At 34.0% G+C, this 16,640-nt stretch overlaps 1 protein-coding gene and 1 pseudogene across 3 annotated transcripts in view; one reads left to right on the top strand and one right to left on the bottom strand.

The window, feature by feature from the left end:
• Nucleotides 1–16,640, top strand: part of PKHD1L1 (PKHD1 like 1) — a 138,887-nt gene that overhangs the window by 61,865 nt on the left and 60,382 nt on the right. For all 3 annotated transcript variants that reach the window (XM_036232973.1, XM_016158976.2, XM_036232974.1), the window contains 14 exons: nucleotides 61–182; nucleotides 1,667–1,799; nucleotides 2,276–2,471; nucleotides 4,075–4,217; nucleotides 4,599–4,703; nucleotides 5,624–5,812; nucleotides 6,377–6,547; nucleotides 7,089–7,315; nucleotides 8,059–9,043; nucleotides 11,140–11,388; nucleotides 12,077–12,226; nucleotides 13,688–13,862; nucleotides 14,815–14,971; nucleotides 15,352–15,508. In XM_036232973.1, coding sequence (XP_036088866.1) covers nucleotides 61–182; nucleotides 1,667–1,799; nucleotides 2,276–2,471; nucleotides 4,075–4,217; nucleotides 4,599–4,703; nucleotides 5,624–5,812; nucleotides 6,377–6,547; nucleotides 7,089–7,315; nucleotides 8,059–9,043; nucleotides 11,140–11,388; nucleotides 12,077–12,226; nucleotides 13,688–13,862; nucleotides 14,815–14,971; nucleotides 15,352–15,508 — 3,159 coding nt within the window. The remainder of the gene's footprint in view (nucleotides 1–60; nucleotides 183–1,666; nucleotides 1,800–2,275; nucleotides 2,472–4,074; nucleotides 4,218–4,598; nucleotides 4,704–5,623; nucleotides 5,813–6,376; nucleotides 6,548–7,088; nucleotides 7,316–8,058; nucleotides 9,044–11,139; nucleotides 11,389–12,076; nucleotides 12,227–13,687; nucleotides 13,863–14,814; nucleotides 14,972–15,351; nucleotides 15,509–16,640) is intronic.
• Nucleotides 5,088–5,214, bottom strand: LOC118612288 (annotated as a pseudogene).

Below are 16,640 nucleotides of genomic sequence, written 5' to 3' on the forward strand. Positions count from 1 at the left end.
GTTTCTTTTTGTCATAGTTAATCCGTTGTCGTTGGGTTGTTGTTGTTGTTCCTTATGTAGGTGGTACTCTTCTCACTCTATCTGGATTTGGCTTTCATGAAAATTCAGAGATATTAGTTGGAAATGAAACCTGCAGTGTGATCGATGGGAATCTGAATAAGATAACCTGCAGAACACCAAAAGTAAGGCTTCTGACTTTAGTCCTTTTTTTTCTAAGTGTGAAATCTTATGACTTAGGGAACATCTCAGTAGAGGTTTAAACAAAGGACATGTTTACCAAGGAAGTATAGAGTGTCAGCGATGCTCTTTAACAGTTATTTCTTCAACATCTTTCTGCTAATATCCAAATATAAAATATTATTCCATATCCTCGGTACTTAAAATCATTAAGGGAGACAGACACATAAAGCAATATTAAACAGTGTGTTCCATTGAATAGACGTAGATACAAAGATAAAATATGTGGGAAGGGAATGCAGTTAGCATTGATACGATGGCTAAGAGGAAGGCAAGGAGAGGGAGGGCGCAATTGGGGGGATCATTTTAAGAACTATATGATATATAATCAATGTACCCTATACTTGAAAGTAATTTAAATAAATTTTAAAAATATGTGGGAAGAGGATATCAGAGTTTCACAGAAAACTTGATGTTCTGTTAGAGCTTGAAGGATAGATGGGCATTGACTAGGTAAATCAAAGGATGAAAAAAATTAATATGAATAAATAGTTTAAAAATTCAGGGAAGCAAACTTAGATATTAGTTTTTAAACAGGAGCTTATATTTTAAATGTGTTAAAGTTTCAGTTTGTTGACCAAAAAAAATCAGTGTGAAGTTCTGAAATATTCCATTTTAGAACTAATCGTTGTTCTTTATTTTTAAAAAAAGAAAATAGTGTTTAAATTAAAAACCAAGACTCTAGTTTGCTTATTATGTACAAAAGGATGATGAATCCAGTCACTAACATTAAAAAATGTAGCAGACTAAGGTGGATATTATGCAGTTGAAACCTTTGAGAAAAGTAACTTTGAGCACACATTGGACTGAATGATGGAGATGAGAATCTGGAGGAAATGATAAATTAAAACTTACTTTTTTTCAAATTATGTCATTCAGTTAAACACCGAGTATGCATGACATAAATACTAGATGTAAAAAGTGTTTTTCCTATTTGGGAATTGTATATGTACTGTGTCATTGAAAACAACAAATGTTTTTTAGGGGTCCAAGTGTTAGTTTTGGATTCTGGAATTCGGTCAACTAAAGATATAATAATGTGACTTGTTAGTGAAAAGGAATAAAAATTATATTTAAGTCTATTTTAAAAATAAAAAGTTAAAATTTCTTGTATCTTATGTTTTATCAGTTAGAGAATCACTTATCTAGAGCATCTCAACTATATTGCCAAGCCCTCAGGAATCCAATAATATAAGCGCAATCAAATTTATCAAAACCACTGTATCATGTACTTTTATCTAAAGAACTCAAACTTGTAACCTACATTTGAAACCAGGACTTTCTAAATATCTGAAAACTGACTCATGACTTTGAAACAAAATATCTTCAGAAGTTTTTTTAAAAATAATTCTGTTTGTTTTTAGCCATTGGATATCTGTAGCTCAACACTTAACATTTTCTAATTGTTTTATTTTTTCTCTTAATTCAGAGAACTGAGGGTACAGTTGATATTTCAGTAATTACCAATGGATTTCAAGCCACAGCAAAGGATGCTTATAGTTATAATTGTTTACAGACTCCAGTTATAACTGATTTTAGTCCAAAAGTACGGACAATACTAGGTAAGAAATTGTTCAATAAGATCAGTTATTTCTCATACACACACACACACATACACACACACACACACACACACACACACACACAATACACATACCACAAACCATTTCTACAAAGGTTTTTGAAACAGTTTCTCCTGCAGTTCTGTTTCTTAAAGCAAAATTAGTCATGTGTTTTTTTTTTAACCATAGATTAGTTTATTTATTATTTCACTTTGACTATGTGAAATGGTAGAAAAATGTTAATTTTTTAAGGAGTACTTTGCCATCTTTTTCTCATCTTGAAACAGTTAAACATGAATTATGTCTCTACATGGCAGCTGTCAGCAATTTCACTGATTTTTCTTTTGCCCCTGAAAGTGTTAGGATTTCCTAAATCCAGTGAAAGATATCAGATGAGTTGTTTTATTTAACATGCAAATTGCATACTGCATAATAAGTTGAACCTTTTTGTAAAACTTTTTTTTTTTTAATAATAGGAGAAGTTAATTTAACAATTAAGGGTTATAACTTTGGGACCGAGCTCACACAAAGCATGGATGTGTATGTTGGAGGGAAACCCTGCCAGATTCATCACTGGAACCTCACTGATATCAGATGCCTCTTGCCCAGATTGCCTCCTGGAAAACACAATATCCATGTAGAAGTCAGAAACTGGGGTTTTGCATCAACAAGGTGTGGTAACGAACACAAAATTGATGGAATTGTGGAATATATGGGACTAATAGTATTGGCATCGGAAAAGAAATAGTCATTAACCTTATAATATTAAGTTATTTTTCTTCACCTTTCTACTATCCTTTTGCAAAAGGTTCTGATAATATAAAGTGCAATATGATGCTTAGTTTTGAGACAACTATTCAGATTAGGTTGTAAGATTATATAATTAGATTTATATGTATGCCACATGATTTTCATTCATTCTGGAAATACTTATCACTCAGTTACTAGGGGGAAGGGACTTGCTCAAAACTGGATTCATAGTGGAGAAGAAGAGGGACATGTCTTTAGTGATGCCACATCTTTATTGAAGAGGTAGATTTCAAACAGAGGATTACATCAAAAACTTAATTATAAATGGGAATAGGGCTATGAATAAGAGGCACGAGATGTTGTAGGAGTAAATAATAGAGAGAGTTAACTTTCCTGAGGGAAATGGAAGCATTCTCTGAAAAGATGACAGTTAACCCAAGAAATGGTAGGAGCTGGCCATCTGAGGGAGGGGATGGATAGAATCCTTCTCCAACTCTAACTTTCTTGTAAGTGTTTTTTTTCTTCCCCAAAGCTGTTCGTTAACTAGTACAATTTTAGTTCTGGCATAAAAAGTTATGGGTTTAGAATACATAGAAAAAGAGGAAACTGAAATTTAGGGCTTAAAAAAATGCAAGTAAAGCTGATGTTGGAGTGGAAAGAGAAATGATTGCAGCGAAATCTTGTGGGAGGTGAGAGGAGATGGCAATGTAACGTACACCTCACATCTACCTCCCCTCTTAGATTCACAGGGGAGAGCTCACACGGGTTCCAGAGTAGCTGTTGGCTTGCGCTCTCACATAATGAAGTACTGGGCAGAGCTGACAGCACAGAAACTGTATTTGGGTAACAGGTCAAGAAATACTCATTTTGTTATGCCGAGGGAGTTAAACAAAAGTTAACACAAAGACTCATTCAAGTTACAGTGAGAGCTGGGATGTGAGAGTCAACTCTGTAGGTCAGGTCAGAAAAGCGCCATATGATTTGATGGCCTCTTAGCAGATCTTCTGTAACAAAGCAAAGTAAATTAAAAACCCCCTCATTGAAATAGTGGGGAGAGAGATCAGGACAAGTTTCCAACAAACGTAGAATGATAAACTCAAATTAATTGCACAAAACTTTTATTATTGATATAAAATATATGGAATTTCATTGCTATTCTTTTTTATAGACACTGTTGGCTTTACGTTTTAGTCTAATGAATATATAAAATATTGTGAAGGATTTCATGTATTTCTTGTGACCTCAGTTCTCATAATCATATTTTCCCATAATATTTTAAGTTTTTTTAATCTCAATTTTTTCCACCATGGGATTTTCAGAAATCTAATTTTCATAGTTTGAGAGGAACTATTATCTATATACCACCAAGCAAATTGAGATTCACGATAATTATCAGGTTCGTTTGAACAAATTTTGTCTTATTAATCGCTTTCTCTTCTTAAATGAATCATATACTACTAAAAGTTTAGCAACATGACTCCAAAGAAAGCTCATTGAAACATCTATTAATTTTTGTTTTTTGCAGAGACAAGTTAAATGCGTCTATAAGATATGTTTTGGAAGTGACCAACATGTTTCCACAGAGAGGCTCCTTATATGGTGGAACCGAAATCACTATAATGGGTTTGGGGTTCAGCACGATACCAGCTGAGAACACCGTGCTCTTAGGTGAGAGTTTCATTGTTACAGGACGGTCGTTTCATTTTTCACAGTTTAAAGGATATGCTTTAGGTAACGAGTTATTACACAAAGACTCAATCATGGAAGTTTTGTCTTTGGTTAAGGTGGTGAAGGGAAACAGAGTAAGTGCTTTTGATTTTAATACATAATTAGTGTATTTAATGCATACAGAGCACTTAGAAAGAGGAAGGCCTCTGTCCTGAAAATGATCAAGACTCAAACAGGATTATTATCAGAAAAAAGTACCAAGGATCCTACTATACAATCTGGACCTTTTGTAGGGTCTTGGCTGTTTATTAATTATATTTCATTTCTATAGTTCACAAATATATTTGAGAAAAATTTTTCTTCCATCTTTATTCTTTACAGGGTCCTTCCCTTGCAATGTGACATCATCATCGATAAATGTTATAAAATGTATTCTGCATTCAACAGGCAGTGTATTCAGGATAACCAACGACGGGGAAGATGCAGGTATTAGCAAACACTTATATATTGTAAATAATGGAACCACTTTACCTTGTAATTAACTTGGTTTTTATTTAGTATATACTTGAAAGTATCCAGAGAACATATATTGTTATTTCTTTTTATAATTCATCAATAGTGTCCCCTTGACATAGAGGGTCACATATAAAGTGAATCAGTAGTAGACGTGAGCCTAAAAGACTTTACAGTTTCCAAGTTCAGAAATTGCCATTTGTTGTTTGTTTGTTTGTTTACTGCAGTACAAATTCTCTTGAATTACCTTAGTTGTCGGTCATGAATTTTTTTTTTTTTAAGACAAGGCAACCTTTGGTTGACCTCATAGATTGCAAGGTCTTTGTCATCTTACATTCCCTTATTTTTTATTTTTTACACCTACAGCACCTGGTCTTCCTAGGTGGTCTCCCATCCAAGCATCCAAGTACTAACCAGACCTGACCCTGCTTAGCTTCTGAGATCAGATGGGATCAGGCTTGTTCAGGGTGGCATGGCTATATACTTGGTCATGAATTTCTAAGTGAATATTCAAACCGAAAGTATATAGAGTTTTGTATACCTCTATACCTGAGAAGAATTATGTTTAAAGAACCGATCAGCTTTAAAAAAATATTCCATATGATTACCCGAACAACTTTTTTTTTGAATTTCTGACTTTTCAAAATTGTCTCTTTATCATCGGTTTTGTAATTGAGCGATTTAGTTTTTACCTTGGCTTCTTATGATCTTACTTTTCATTATTTGTTTTTGTTACCTGTTTAAATTATACACTGTCAAAGTTTTACAATGTCATTTAAAAAGTTTGTCACTATTTGGCTATATAGAAATACAGTATTTTTAAAGATAATTATTAAGAATTTTCACTCCTTTTCCTTTATTCTTTAAAAATATGACTCAATTCTTGCTCCCAGTACATGGATTAGGTTATGCCTGGTCACCATCAGTCTTAAATGTATCTGTGGGAGACACAGTGAGTTGGCATTGGCGAGCACATCCATTTCTTAGGAGAATAGGATATAGAGTTTTCTCTGTCTTAAGTCCCGGAAGTGTAATTTATGATGGCAAAGGATTTACAAATGGAAGAGAAAAATCTGCATCAGGTATGTTTCCACTTTGTTGAGTTTTTTGCATCATGCTTCTTTTTTTTCTAGATATAATAAAAACACATTTTATTCGAATTTAAAATACTTCTGCAGAAATGATGTGTACAAATATACAAAATGGTTTAGTTGGCATTTTATTGCTTTATAAAAATTTACAAATTCATAAGATATTTTAAGTTAATGTAAGCAAGGTATTTTATACATTAGTGATGAGTTTTGTTCTGTACATATAGCAATTTAGACTTTTTACTCATGAACACAAACTAAGTGTTGTTTGTTTATTTTTCATTCCATTTTCAGTTGTTCTTTAAAATTTAGTAAGTTCTGCCAGACTTGATATGGTTTTCTAGAAAAATGAATGCTGGACCTTGTCTTCCTGGAATGTAATTTCATTATACAAGATAGCTCTTACATAGCCAGGGAGTCAGTCTTACTACTTTCTGTTGAAATATCACATGCATGAAAAATCAGAAACCTGTCATCTGTATGTGCATTTGAATGATGATTTCAAAGATGCGTTAATTGTTTATATTTATTATGTACAATCTTATTTTATGGCAGGTTCATTTTCTTACCAATTTACATCACCCGGAATTCATTATTATAGCAGCGGGTATGTTGATGAGGCGCACTCCATTTTTCTCCAAGGAGTCATTAATGTTTTACCAGCTGACACCAGGCACATTCCCTTGCACCTGTCTGTGGGTGGCACTGAAGCTACATATGCTCAGGGTAAGAGAATTAGAGATGGAAACACATTCTTCTGCTCACTCCAGTGTCTATTACCTTTCTGGAGTAAGAGGCAGATGACTGGGTCTAATCCTGCTTGTCTTATTATCCACATGACCTTGAGTAGGTCTGGACACCCCCGAGGATGGTCTATGAAACACAGACCATGTTAAGGTTGTCCTGCCAATCTCCCAGAATTCTTCTTTGCCTCGAATAAGACATAACGTGAAAAAGTTCTGACACTCTGTAGGTGCTTGAAAATAAAATATGTTATTGTTTTATTTTCCCCATGGGGTCTGCCCTTAGACAAATTGAAAAATAAATTAATTTTATATTCACTCTTTACTGTATCATCTTTGTCCAGGTCTTTCTTTTAACTTCGAACTGCCTGGGGCCCTCTTCTCTTTAAAAAAAAAAAGAGAGGAAAAAAAAAAGTTTACCAGAATATAAACCACCATCATCCAAATAAAGAGTAAGGCAGTCTGAAAACAGTTCTTATTTTAGAATATTATCCATGACTTACAGACAGTTCTTTTGTCTAAAGGAGGACCTATGAATTTGCACTTGGAAAGCTCTGTGGCAGGCTGCCTAGCAACAAAACCCCTGTGTGATTTGAATGATACCAGGGTTAAGAATACAGATAGATTCCTGTTTGAGCTTTCAGGATGTTTTTCACCATCTATAAACAACATTAGTCCATCTTCTGGAACAGTAAATGAATTGATAACGATTACTGGAAATGGCTTCAGCAATCTCACATGTGCAAATAAGGTAAGACTATAAAGATCCCTTTTTACTTCTGTATACTTAACAAAAGGAAGGTATTTTGTCCATAACCTCATAATTCAATTTTGAACAGATTTATTGTGATATCATTCACATACCATGCAATTCACCCATTTAAGGCACACAGTTCAAGAGCTTTTAGTGTATGCACAGAGTTGTGCTTCCATCATCACAATTTTAGAACATTTCATTACCCCCAGAAAGGAACCCCACGACCTTTAGACATTACTCCCAAACCTTCCATACCTCCCTGCCCTAAATAACCACTAGTCTACTTTCTGTCTCTGTGCATTTGCCTATTCTGGACATTTGTGATAAATACAAATATACAACATGTGGTCATTTGTGACCAGCTTTATTCACTAAGCATAATGTGTTCAATATTCATCCATGTTGTACCATATATCAGTACCTCATTTTTTATGGCTGAATAATATTCCATTGTATGATATACACATTTTATTTACTCATTTCTCAGTTCATAAACATTTGGGTTGTTTTCACCTTTTTGGCTACTATAAATAATGTAGCTATGAACATTTATGTACAATCATAAGTTAGCTTTAAGATTAATCCAAGATATGCCTTAATCAGTACCCCAGACCAATTTTATGCATAAAAAGTTAATACATGATAAATTTTTAAAAAATCTAGTTGCTGATAATGTAAAATTTAACTTCGTATTAGAGAAATGTATTAACTTGTTTTTGTATTCATCCTCCTTTCAGGTTACAATTGGTAGCTATCCCTGTCTTGTAGAAGAAAGTAGTATCAATTCCATTGTATGTCATATTGACCCTCAAAACTCAATGGATGTTGGCATCCGGGAAATTGTCACCTTAACTGTCTACAACCTGGGCACTGCTATCAACACACTGTCTAATGAATTTGATAGGCGATTTGTACTTTTGCCCAACATCAACATGGTGTTGCCAAATGCAGGATCAACTACAGGAATGACAAAAGTGACCATAAAAGGCTCTGGATTCTCAGTTTCTTCTGCAGGCGTAGAAGTCCTTATGGGTCATTTTCCATGTAAAGTTCTATCCATGAATTATACAGCCATTGAATGTGAAACATCTCCTGCAGCACAACAGCTTGTGAAAGTAGATCTTCGAATACATGGAGTGCCTGCCCGGTGTCAGGGGAACTGCAACTTTTCATACTTAGAAAGCATCACTGCTGTGGTAACAAGAATCTTCCCTAACTCTCTCAGTGGATCTGTAAAAGTTCTTGTCGAGGGAGAGGGTTTTGGCACTGACTTGGAAGACGTTGCTGTTTTCATTGGAAGCCAACAGTTCCCAGCAATAGACGTTAATGAAAATAACATCACCGTTCTTGTGACGCCCCTCCCAGCTGGACTTCACCCCCTTAGTGTCGTGGTGGGAACTAAGGGCTTGGCTCTGGGAAACCTCACTGTTAGCAGCCCTGCGATAGCATCTGTCACACCCACCTCCGGGAGCGTTGCTGGTGGAACTACTTTGGTGATCACAGGAAATGGCTTCTACCCCGGGAATACCATAGTCACCGTTGGGGATGAACCTTGTCAAATTCTCTCTGTCAACTTCAGTGAAGTCTACTGCCACACACCAGCAAGGACAGCTGGCAGGGTCGGTGTGAAGATTTTCGTTAATGCAGTGGCTTATCCGCCTCTGTCATTTACATATGCCTGGGAGGATACCCCACTTCTCAAAGGAATTGTCCCAAATACAGGTACTCCGATACCTGCCTTTTTATTGTTTTGATATCATATTGTCAGTAATATTTATTAGCATAGAATTGGAATAATGTTCATAAATGATTATTAAGATATGTTTTTTGACCACCACACTGAACTCAGTTAATATATAGGATTCAACTTCTGTGTAGTCTCAATTAAGTGATTATTTTTGCAAATTCTTGAGTTAAAATTTTTAGTCAAATGCCAACTTCTATTTTAAAACAAAATCCCCATTAACTTGACCTTAATTTCAAGATGAAGAAGAAATAGATATCTATTGACTAAAATTGGTAATTAATCTATGTCATTAATGTTGATATGGCACAGGAAATACCTGTTAAAATTCACAAGTAGTTCTTATTAATACTGAGAATTTTTCAGAATACCTTGTTGCAATGAAATTACAATTGATTATTAACTTATTAATACAACAGAATTCTTTTAAAGAGGGAACTGGCTCATTCAGATGGAAAAAAAATTATAAAATCAGATTTACTTAATTATTTAGCATAACTCATTTTTCTAAGCTAAGAATAGATTGAGATGTCTTCTCGATTCATTGTCATTATGCTGTGCTATTTCTGATCATCTGATTATCTGATCTTCAAGCTGTTGGAATGTTTATCATCTATGTAATAAACTCTGGAGAGTCAGCTGTAGTATAATGGTTGAGAATATGGCCTGGTGCCTAGGTTCAAATCTTGGTTCTTCTACATTCCAGTGATGAAACTTTGCATAAATTTTTAAAATATCAGTTTCCCCATACATGCAGATACCTACTCCATACGGTTAAAGAAGTGCATTCGTATAATGTAACAGAATGGTACCTTTAATAAAAAAACTCATTAAATGTCAACCTTTACAAAAAATCTTTTATATCACCAGGAAATGTGTCAGGTTTAGATATGATGTACTCTCTTCCTTCCGGAAGTTTGCTATTGAAATGGTTTTGATACATCAAGTTTTCTCATTTAAAATTTTTTTGAAAAGCAAACATTAACAATAGCAATGACATATATTTGCTTTCTCTCCACATATTTGTAGTCTTACGAATGATGAACTAGATATTGGCATGTTGGTATTTCCATGAACCATTTCTATTCCCTCTCTCTCTTTGAATGTTTCTTTCAAAACAACCAATTCGAAGCTATAAGACTTGTAGACAAGTGAGAACTGAGCTGTTTTATTTACTGAAGAGATAAGTCAGTAGATCACACTTAGGGCAACACTTTCATTTGAAAGGTGAAAATGTCAGACAATATTAAAAATTTAAAACCCAAAAACCATTTCTTAAAATTATTCCTAACATGAAAGATCTCATTAACATCTGTGCTCTTTAAAATAACAATGTATATTTCAGTGATCTTTACTTGGTCGATTATATGGTTATTTTACTGTTTGAATTAAAATCGAACTACTATTTGGTGACTCTGCATTTATAACAAGTCATGTTGCTTAATATCTACTCACTTAATACTTAGCTATGAAGGTCATTGGATGAAAAATTACATGTTTAATGTCCTCAATGCATTATTGTCAAAAGGAGGAAGGAAGGAAACAGAAGAATTGAAGTACTATGTTCTGTGTACATTTATTCGACGCATCAACATCAACATTCATCTATGTCTTTAAATTAATTCCTTATTTCTATATTGACTATCATATACCTAATTATCATAATTTTATTATGTCATATATACTAAAAATATTCAAATTAAAAAAAATAATCCATCCTCAAAAGTGATGCTATAATCAGGAAAGTACCAAAAATAAAAAATAGTAAGCCCAGTCCTAAAATATACTCCCAACAACCACCCCCTGCTCAGACATGCACACTTTCTAACTCTAGATTTCGTCTTCTCCTCTCTTCCCCACTAGCCTGAATTACTCACTTACAACTCAGAAGGGCTGAAAAATTATAAATGTTGAGATAACTTGTAGTTAATATACCACAGACTGTAATGTATATTATAGCCAAAATGTATATGACACGTTTTGTTAATATTTATATTAGTTTTTAAATACTGGATATTATTTTGTGGATAGGTATATCTTTAAACACATGTATATGTGTTTGCTTTTTTTAAAGGTCCACCGGGAACCAGAATTCAGATCACTGGATCTAATTTTGGTATTGACATCTTGGAAATTTCGGTGATGATAAATAACATTCAGTGTAATGTAACCATGGTCAATGACAGCGTATTGCAGTGCATCGTTGGAGATCATGCTGGTGGCACGTTTCCTGTTACGATGCATCATAAGACAAAAGGCTCCGCTGTGTCCACAGTTGTATTCAAGTACCCACTTACCATTCAAAATATTCATCCAAATCAAGGTAGTCATGAGTGTGAAGGAACTTACAAATATTTTATATTGCTTCAGTAAACACTTATTTAGAAAAAAAATCCTCTAAAAATACTGCTAAAATTTGTTTTTTCTTTAACACACTATTTTTGTTTATGCATCAAATAAATAAGCATGCAAAGGCACCATTTAATTATTTTAAAATATCAGTTTAATGCCTATATTATTCTTAGTGCTATATAATTTAATTCAAATTTGACCCTACTTAAAATAGCCGGGTTATACATGGAGATTTTTTTTAATAATGTTTAGACAACATTGGCTTGTAATTATGTTTACATAAATATTTTTTTCTATTTGAAAGTTATTTTAGTGGTTAAAAATCTTAATGTATAAACAATGTACTTTTAAACAGTAACTTTACATTTTTATGTTTTTACTACTCTGACTTGTGACAGCTCTTTAAATAAAATTTTAGTTCTTAGAAGTAGTTTAAATAAATGGCCAGATGTGACATTTACTCAGAGAATGTTTTAAAACACTATATTTGAAAGAGATCCGATAGCATTAAAATACTATGCTATAATAGAAATATAATTTCAGTTATAAGAATCTTTTCATTAATGTCACTTCTATTTCAGATTTTAAAATAAAGTTACATTTATAGAAGAGGTTTTCTTTTAATTCGTTTTGTGTTTTCTTTTTTATGTCTTCACTAGGGAGCTTTGGTGGTGGCCAGACCCTGACTGTGACCGGCACTGGGTTTAATCCACAAAATTCCACTATATTAGTGTGTGGCTCAGAATGTGCAGTTGATAGACTTAAATCTGATCGTACAACATTACTATGTAAAATTCCACCTAATAATGGTAAGTTGTCAGAAAAAAGAAGAGCAGTCTGAGAAATAGTTAATTTTATTAAGATCAGAGTCCTTGTTTCTTTTTTCAAGTGTTCTTTGGAGCAATTGAATCACCTTTATAACTGTCCCGATTTTAAGCATTTTCTTCAGAACCTTTCCCTCCACCCCCCCCCCCAGGTTTATATATGTTTCAAGATTCATAAAATTTGGAGTAGACTGGATTGTTTATAATAAATTGCAATGTTTCAGTTTATAATATTAACTGATGGCTCTTAGTTTTTAAGCATACCAAATGGAGAACATTTTTAGTTTTTATCGGAGTAGTAGATTTCTCTTCAAGATAGGATAGTGTAAAGGTCACGAGTGTGAACCCTGGGTGCATTGCCAAGAATCAAACTCAAGCTGTGTCTTTGGGCCAGTTATTCAACTTTACTGTGCTTCAGTTTCTTCATCTGTAAAGTGAGAATAGCATGTTAGCTTACTTTATAGGATTATTTTGACGCTTAATAAGTTAGTATATGCAAAGTGAATGTAACGATACCTGAAACATGTTATGCGATTTGCTATTACGATTCTTATTTATTTTTATTTAGCAGTTAAGAGCTGGGCTCTGAGAAGCCCCTGCATCTCAGTTTGCCACTTACTATGTCACTTTCTCTAGGGAACTTAATTCCTTTCTGCTTCAGTTTCTCCATCAATTAAATGGAGATGTCATTCAGTGGGTTATATTGTAAAGTTTAAGTACCTGATATTTTAAGTACACAACAAATTTTAATTATCTAACAAAATTTAAGAAGAACCGAAGGGAATATTCTCAATGAATAATGAATGTTTCATGTATAAACATTTTTTCAAACATTAATGAAATTTGATGAAGCTTTTCTGAACATTTTGGCTTCTTTTTTTTGACTTCTTAAAGCAAACGATATTGAAGAAAATGTAACACTTTTATGACTGGGCTTATTTATCATTCCAACATCGAAGTTTGTATACTGATTTTTTTTTTATATGCAGCAATACCGTTAAGATTTATCAAGGTTTTAGGATGCTTGTCTTAACGCTAGCCCTGTGTCTTTTTACATTTTTGTATCGTGTTTCTGTAGTTTTTCTCTTACCTTGCTTTCGCTGTCTCTCCTTGCTGTCGTCGGAGTGCCTGCCCTTATCAGTTCTTTCTTCCTTCCTGCTCTAATTTGCCATGTTGGATCCCCTAGGACTGGAAAACTAAACAGGCAGGTTTGTAGAATTGTCTACAGGAAGAGGCTCCAAGGGGGGGTCTGAGGGTTTTTTCCCTGTTGTTTATGTGCATGAACCTTGTGATGTTTGGGGCTGTTGCTAGAGATCTTTATTACTTCACATATAGACCATGAAAATGACTGGGAAACGGAAGTTGCTACTGAAATCATTTAGGGGTTTTGGAAATGAAAAAGGGCCTGATGGCAAACCTGTACTCAGTTTCATCTTCTTCTCATAGGTAAGGGACCTGAGCAAGACTGCAATGTGAGTGTGGTCAATGGGAAGGATTTGTCACAGTCCGAGACTCCTTTTACATATTCCCTGTCACTGACTTCGCTCATCACTGAAATATCTCCCAAGAGAGGCAGTACAGCAGGGGGCACCAGACTCACAATCATGGGATCAGGATTCAGGTACTGTCCTCACGTGCACGTATATCAGTACATATTTCAAGACTCAGGGCATTACACCTGCTTTCTCATATGCCAGGGCAGTGCTTATATATAGACATGTGATATCTAACCATCTGCTCAAAAGTAACCCTTGAGGCACATAATAGTAGTAATAAGCTAACAGTTATTAAATACTTACACTGTGCCCGCTCCTTCTACTCCATTGAAACTTCCTGCCTTACCTTATTAAATATTTTATCCCATTTTATGTTTAGGAGACTAAGGTTAGGAAGCTTAGATAACTTGTTTCAAATCCTAGTAAGCAACATCACAAGTATAAATCACCTTATTATGTTTGATCTCATCTCCAACCATGATCTGCTTCACTGAGTGAATGTAACATCCCTTCACACATTGTAACTGGCCAGATTCCTTTTTCCTAAACATGTTCATTATTTGGCTCAAACACATGTACTGCTTCATTCTTCAAGTGGATAAGGGTGACTTAAAAATGTTAGATCATTTAAATCCTAGAAGGCAGTTTTAATTCCTCAAGTACTTACAACTACCTTAGACTTGCATTTTTACATGGAGATTAAGTTACAAAGTTGTGAATGTGGTGAAAATGCCACGTAGACAAAATGACCCTTGAAAGTCTTTTGCAAAGGTGCCTGTTTGGAGACCAACATAAAATCTGTAAATAAATTGAACCCAGGCAGTTTTTCTCCAATACTGGAATACCTTCTGGCTTATACAGTTATATTTCCTGGCCTCCGAATCTCTGTGCTTACTTTTTTCTCTACAAATATTTTGAATTCTTACTACTAAAAAAAGTGTTTCACTGTACTTTGATGGGTCATAGGGTAAGATCATTGTCTTTTTAATAATGAATATGAATAAAAGGGTTCGATAGTGTGACCTAGAAATCTGAGAAAATCGTTAATGTTTTATTCTCCCTCTTTTTTCTTTACAGTGAAAACGTGCAGGATGTTCTAGTCACCATAGCTGAAGCCAAATGTGATGTTGAGTATTCCAACAAGACGTATATCATCTGCATGACAAACGCCCGCACTCCTTCAGGGTGGGCTCCAGTGCATGTCACCGTTGGAAGCATTGGCATGGCCAGACAGGTAAGGGTGCTGCTGGGTGTTGTAACCACAGCCAATAGGAAAACCAGCCTGTGGGAGGCAAAGCAATTGGCAATGGCTTTTTACTTTTTTAATGTCGCCAAAAACATAACCGAGTTGTGACTGTAATAAATTTAAAGTAAGTTATAGATTTTTTGCTTATTACTAAAATTTTATTATTTCAAATTTTAATTATTTAATTGTGAAGTAATTGGTAATGGATTTTTCACTTTATTATTATCATACAAACTAACATATTTAAAGGAGATTATACTTCATTATTAATGGGAATGTTTAAGGTTTTAGCTTTTTTCTTTTTTGAGAAATTGAATGAAGAATTCTGATAAAACCTAAATTTAGAAGTCTCTCACATTCTATTACAGAATAATGCTGATTTTTTCTATGTCGACACTTGGTCTTCCAATTTCTCATGGGGAGGAAAGTCTCCTCCAGAGGAAGGGTCACTGGTTGTCATTGCAAAAGGACAGACGATTTTGCTGGATCAAAATACCCCTATTCTGAAAATGTTGCTTATTCAGGGTAAATTTCTAAATATCTTCTTATTAGACTCTGCCTATGGAATTGTTCTTTAAAGTTAATTTAATCAAAACACATTATTGTGAATATTTATAGTTATGCTATGTTTTTAATATGAAGTATAGTACTGAGTTTTTAAATTGAGTATTACAGTCCACTTGTGGTATGAAATTATTTAGTGTATTGCAACCAGAATCTTTTAATGAAATAGAATAGAAAGTATCAAAATATGTTGCATTCATACGAGTAAGCATCTTTTAAAGCTAAAGGTTATTTAACAAAACTTGTTTCAGTAACTGTGTGTGGGCACATGCCCATGTGTGCATGCTTGTACACTTGCAGCAGATAACAGCAGTAAGGGGTGTTTCTCATTTAGAAAAACACTGGTACAGTGAGTCCTAGGGGTTATAAAATCATAAATATTTGTTAAATTCTATATTAAGTTACCACCCTGACTCCCCTTGGGTTTCAGGTTGTGATTCTCACTTTCACCTTTGAATCTGCTTTTGCTATTAGTTATCTCTGCTTCTTGATATTCTGTTTTTACTATAGAAAGCTAAATAACAAGACTGTTACAATTTCATTTAAAAGAAATAATCATTGGCAAGATTAAAACATTCTGGGCTTTAGTTTATAAACTTTTCTGTGTAGTTTTAGCTGATAAAAGATCTTTGTATTTTGTTTTTGTTTTAAGTTCTGGGATAATAGCAGTACTTTAATTATTTGAGGTTATTAACTATTGGACATTTGGACAAGTTTTCCTGTCTACAAATTTACATCATAAAAAAAAAAAAAAAAAAACGATATCTCAGTACATTCTTTAACGATGCTAATCAGACTACAGATGTTACTGGTGCAAATTAGTGGCTAAAAATTCAGAGCTAATGTTGGGGTTATAATAGTTCCTATAAAAAGTGCTTTTCTTTAACTTAATTGTTTCCATTCTTAACTTATATTTTGTGGCCCTGTGTTTGTAGAATTAGGATTTATGTGGCTGACTACTTAATAGCATTTAAAATAACAAATGGTCAAGAGAAAATCTGCCCTGGGATTTGATTTTCTATTACTTCCTGGGTCTTGTCTGAAGTTTTTATATTTTGTGTCGCCAAAGAACTGAAGTGACATGCATAGTGAT

The sequence above is a fragment of the Rousettus aegyptiacus genome, unplaced genomic scaffold (genome assembly GCF_014176215.1).
Source record: "Rousettus aegyptiacus isolate mRouAeg1 unplaced genomic scaffold, mRouAeg1.p scaffold_m13_p_15, whole genome shotgun sequence".
NCBI classification, from domain to species: Eukaryota; Metazoa; Chordata; class Mammalia; order Chiroptera; family Pteropodidae; genus Rousettus; species Rousettus aegyptiacus.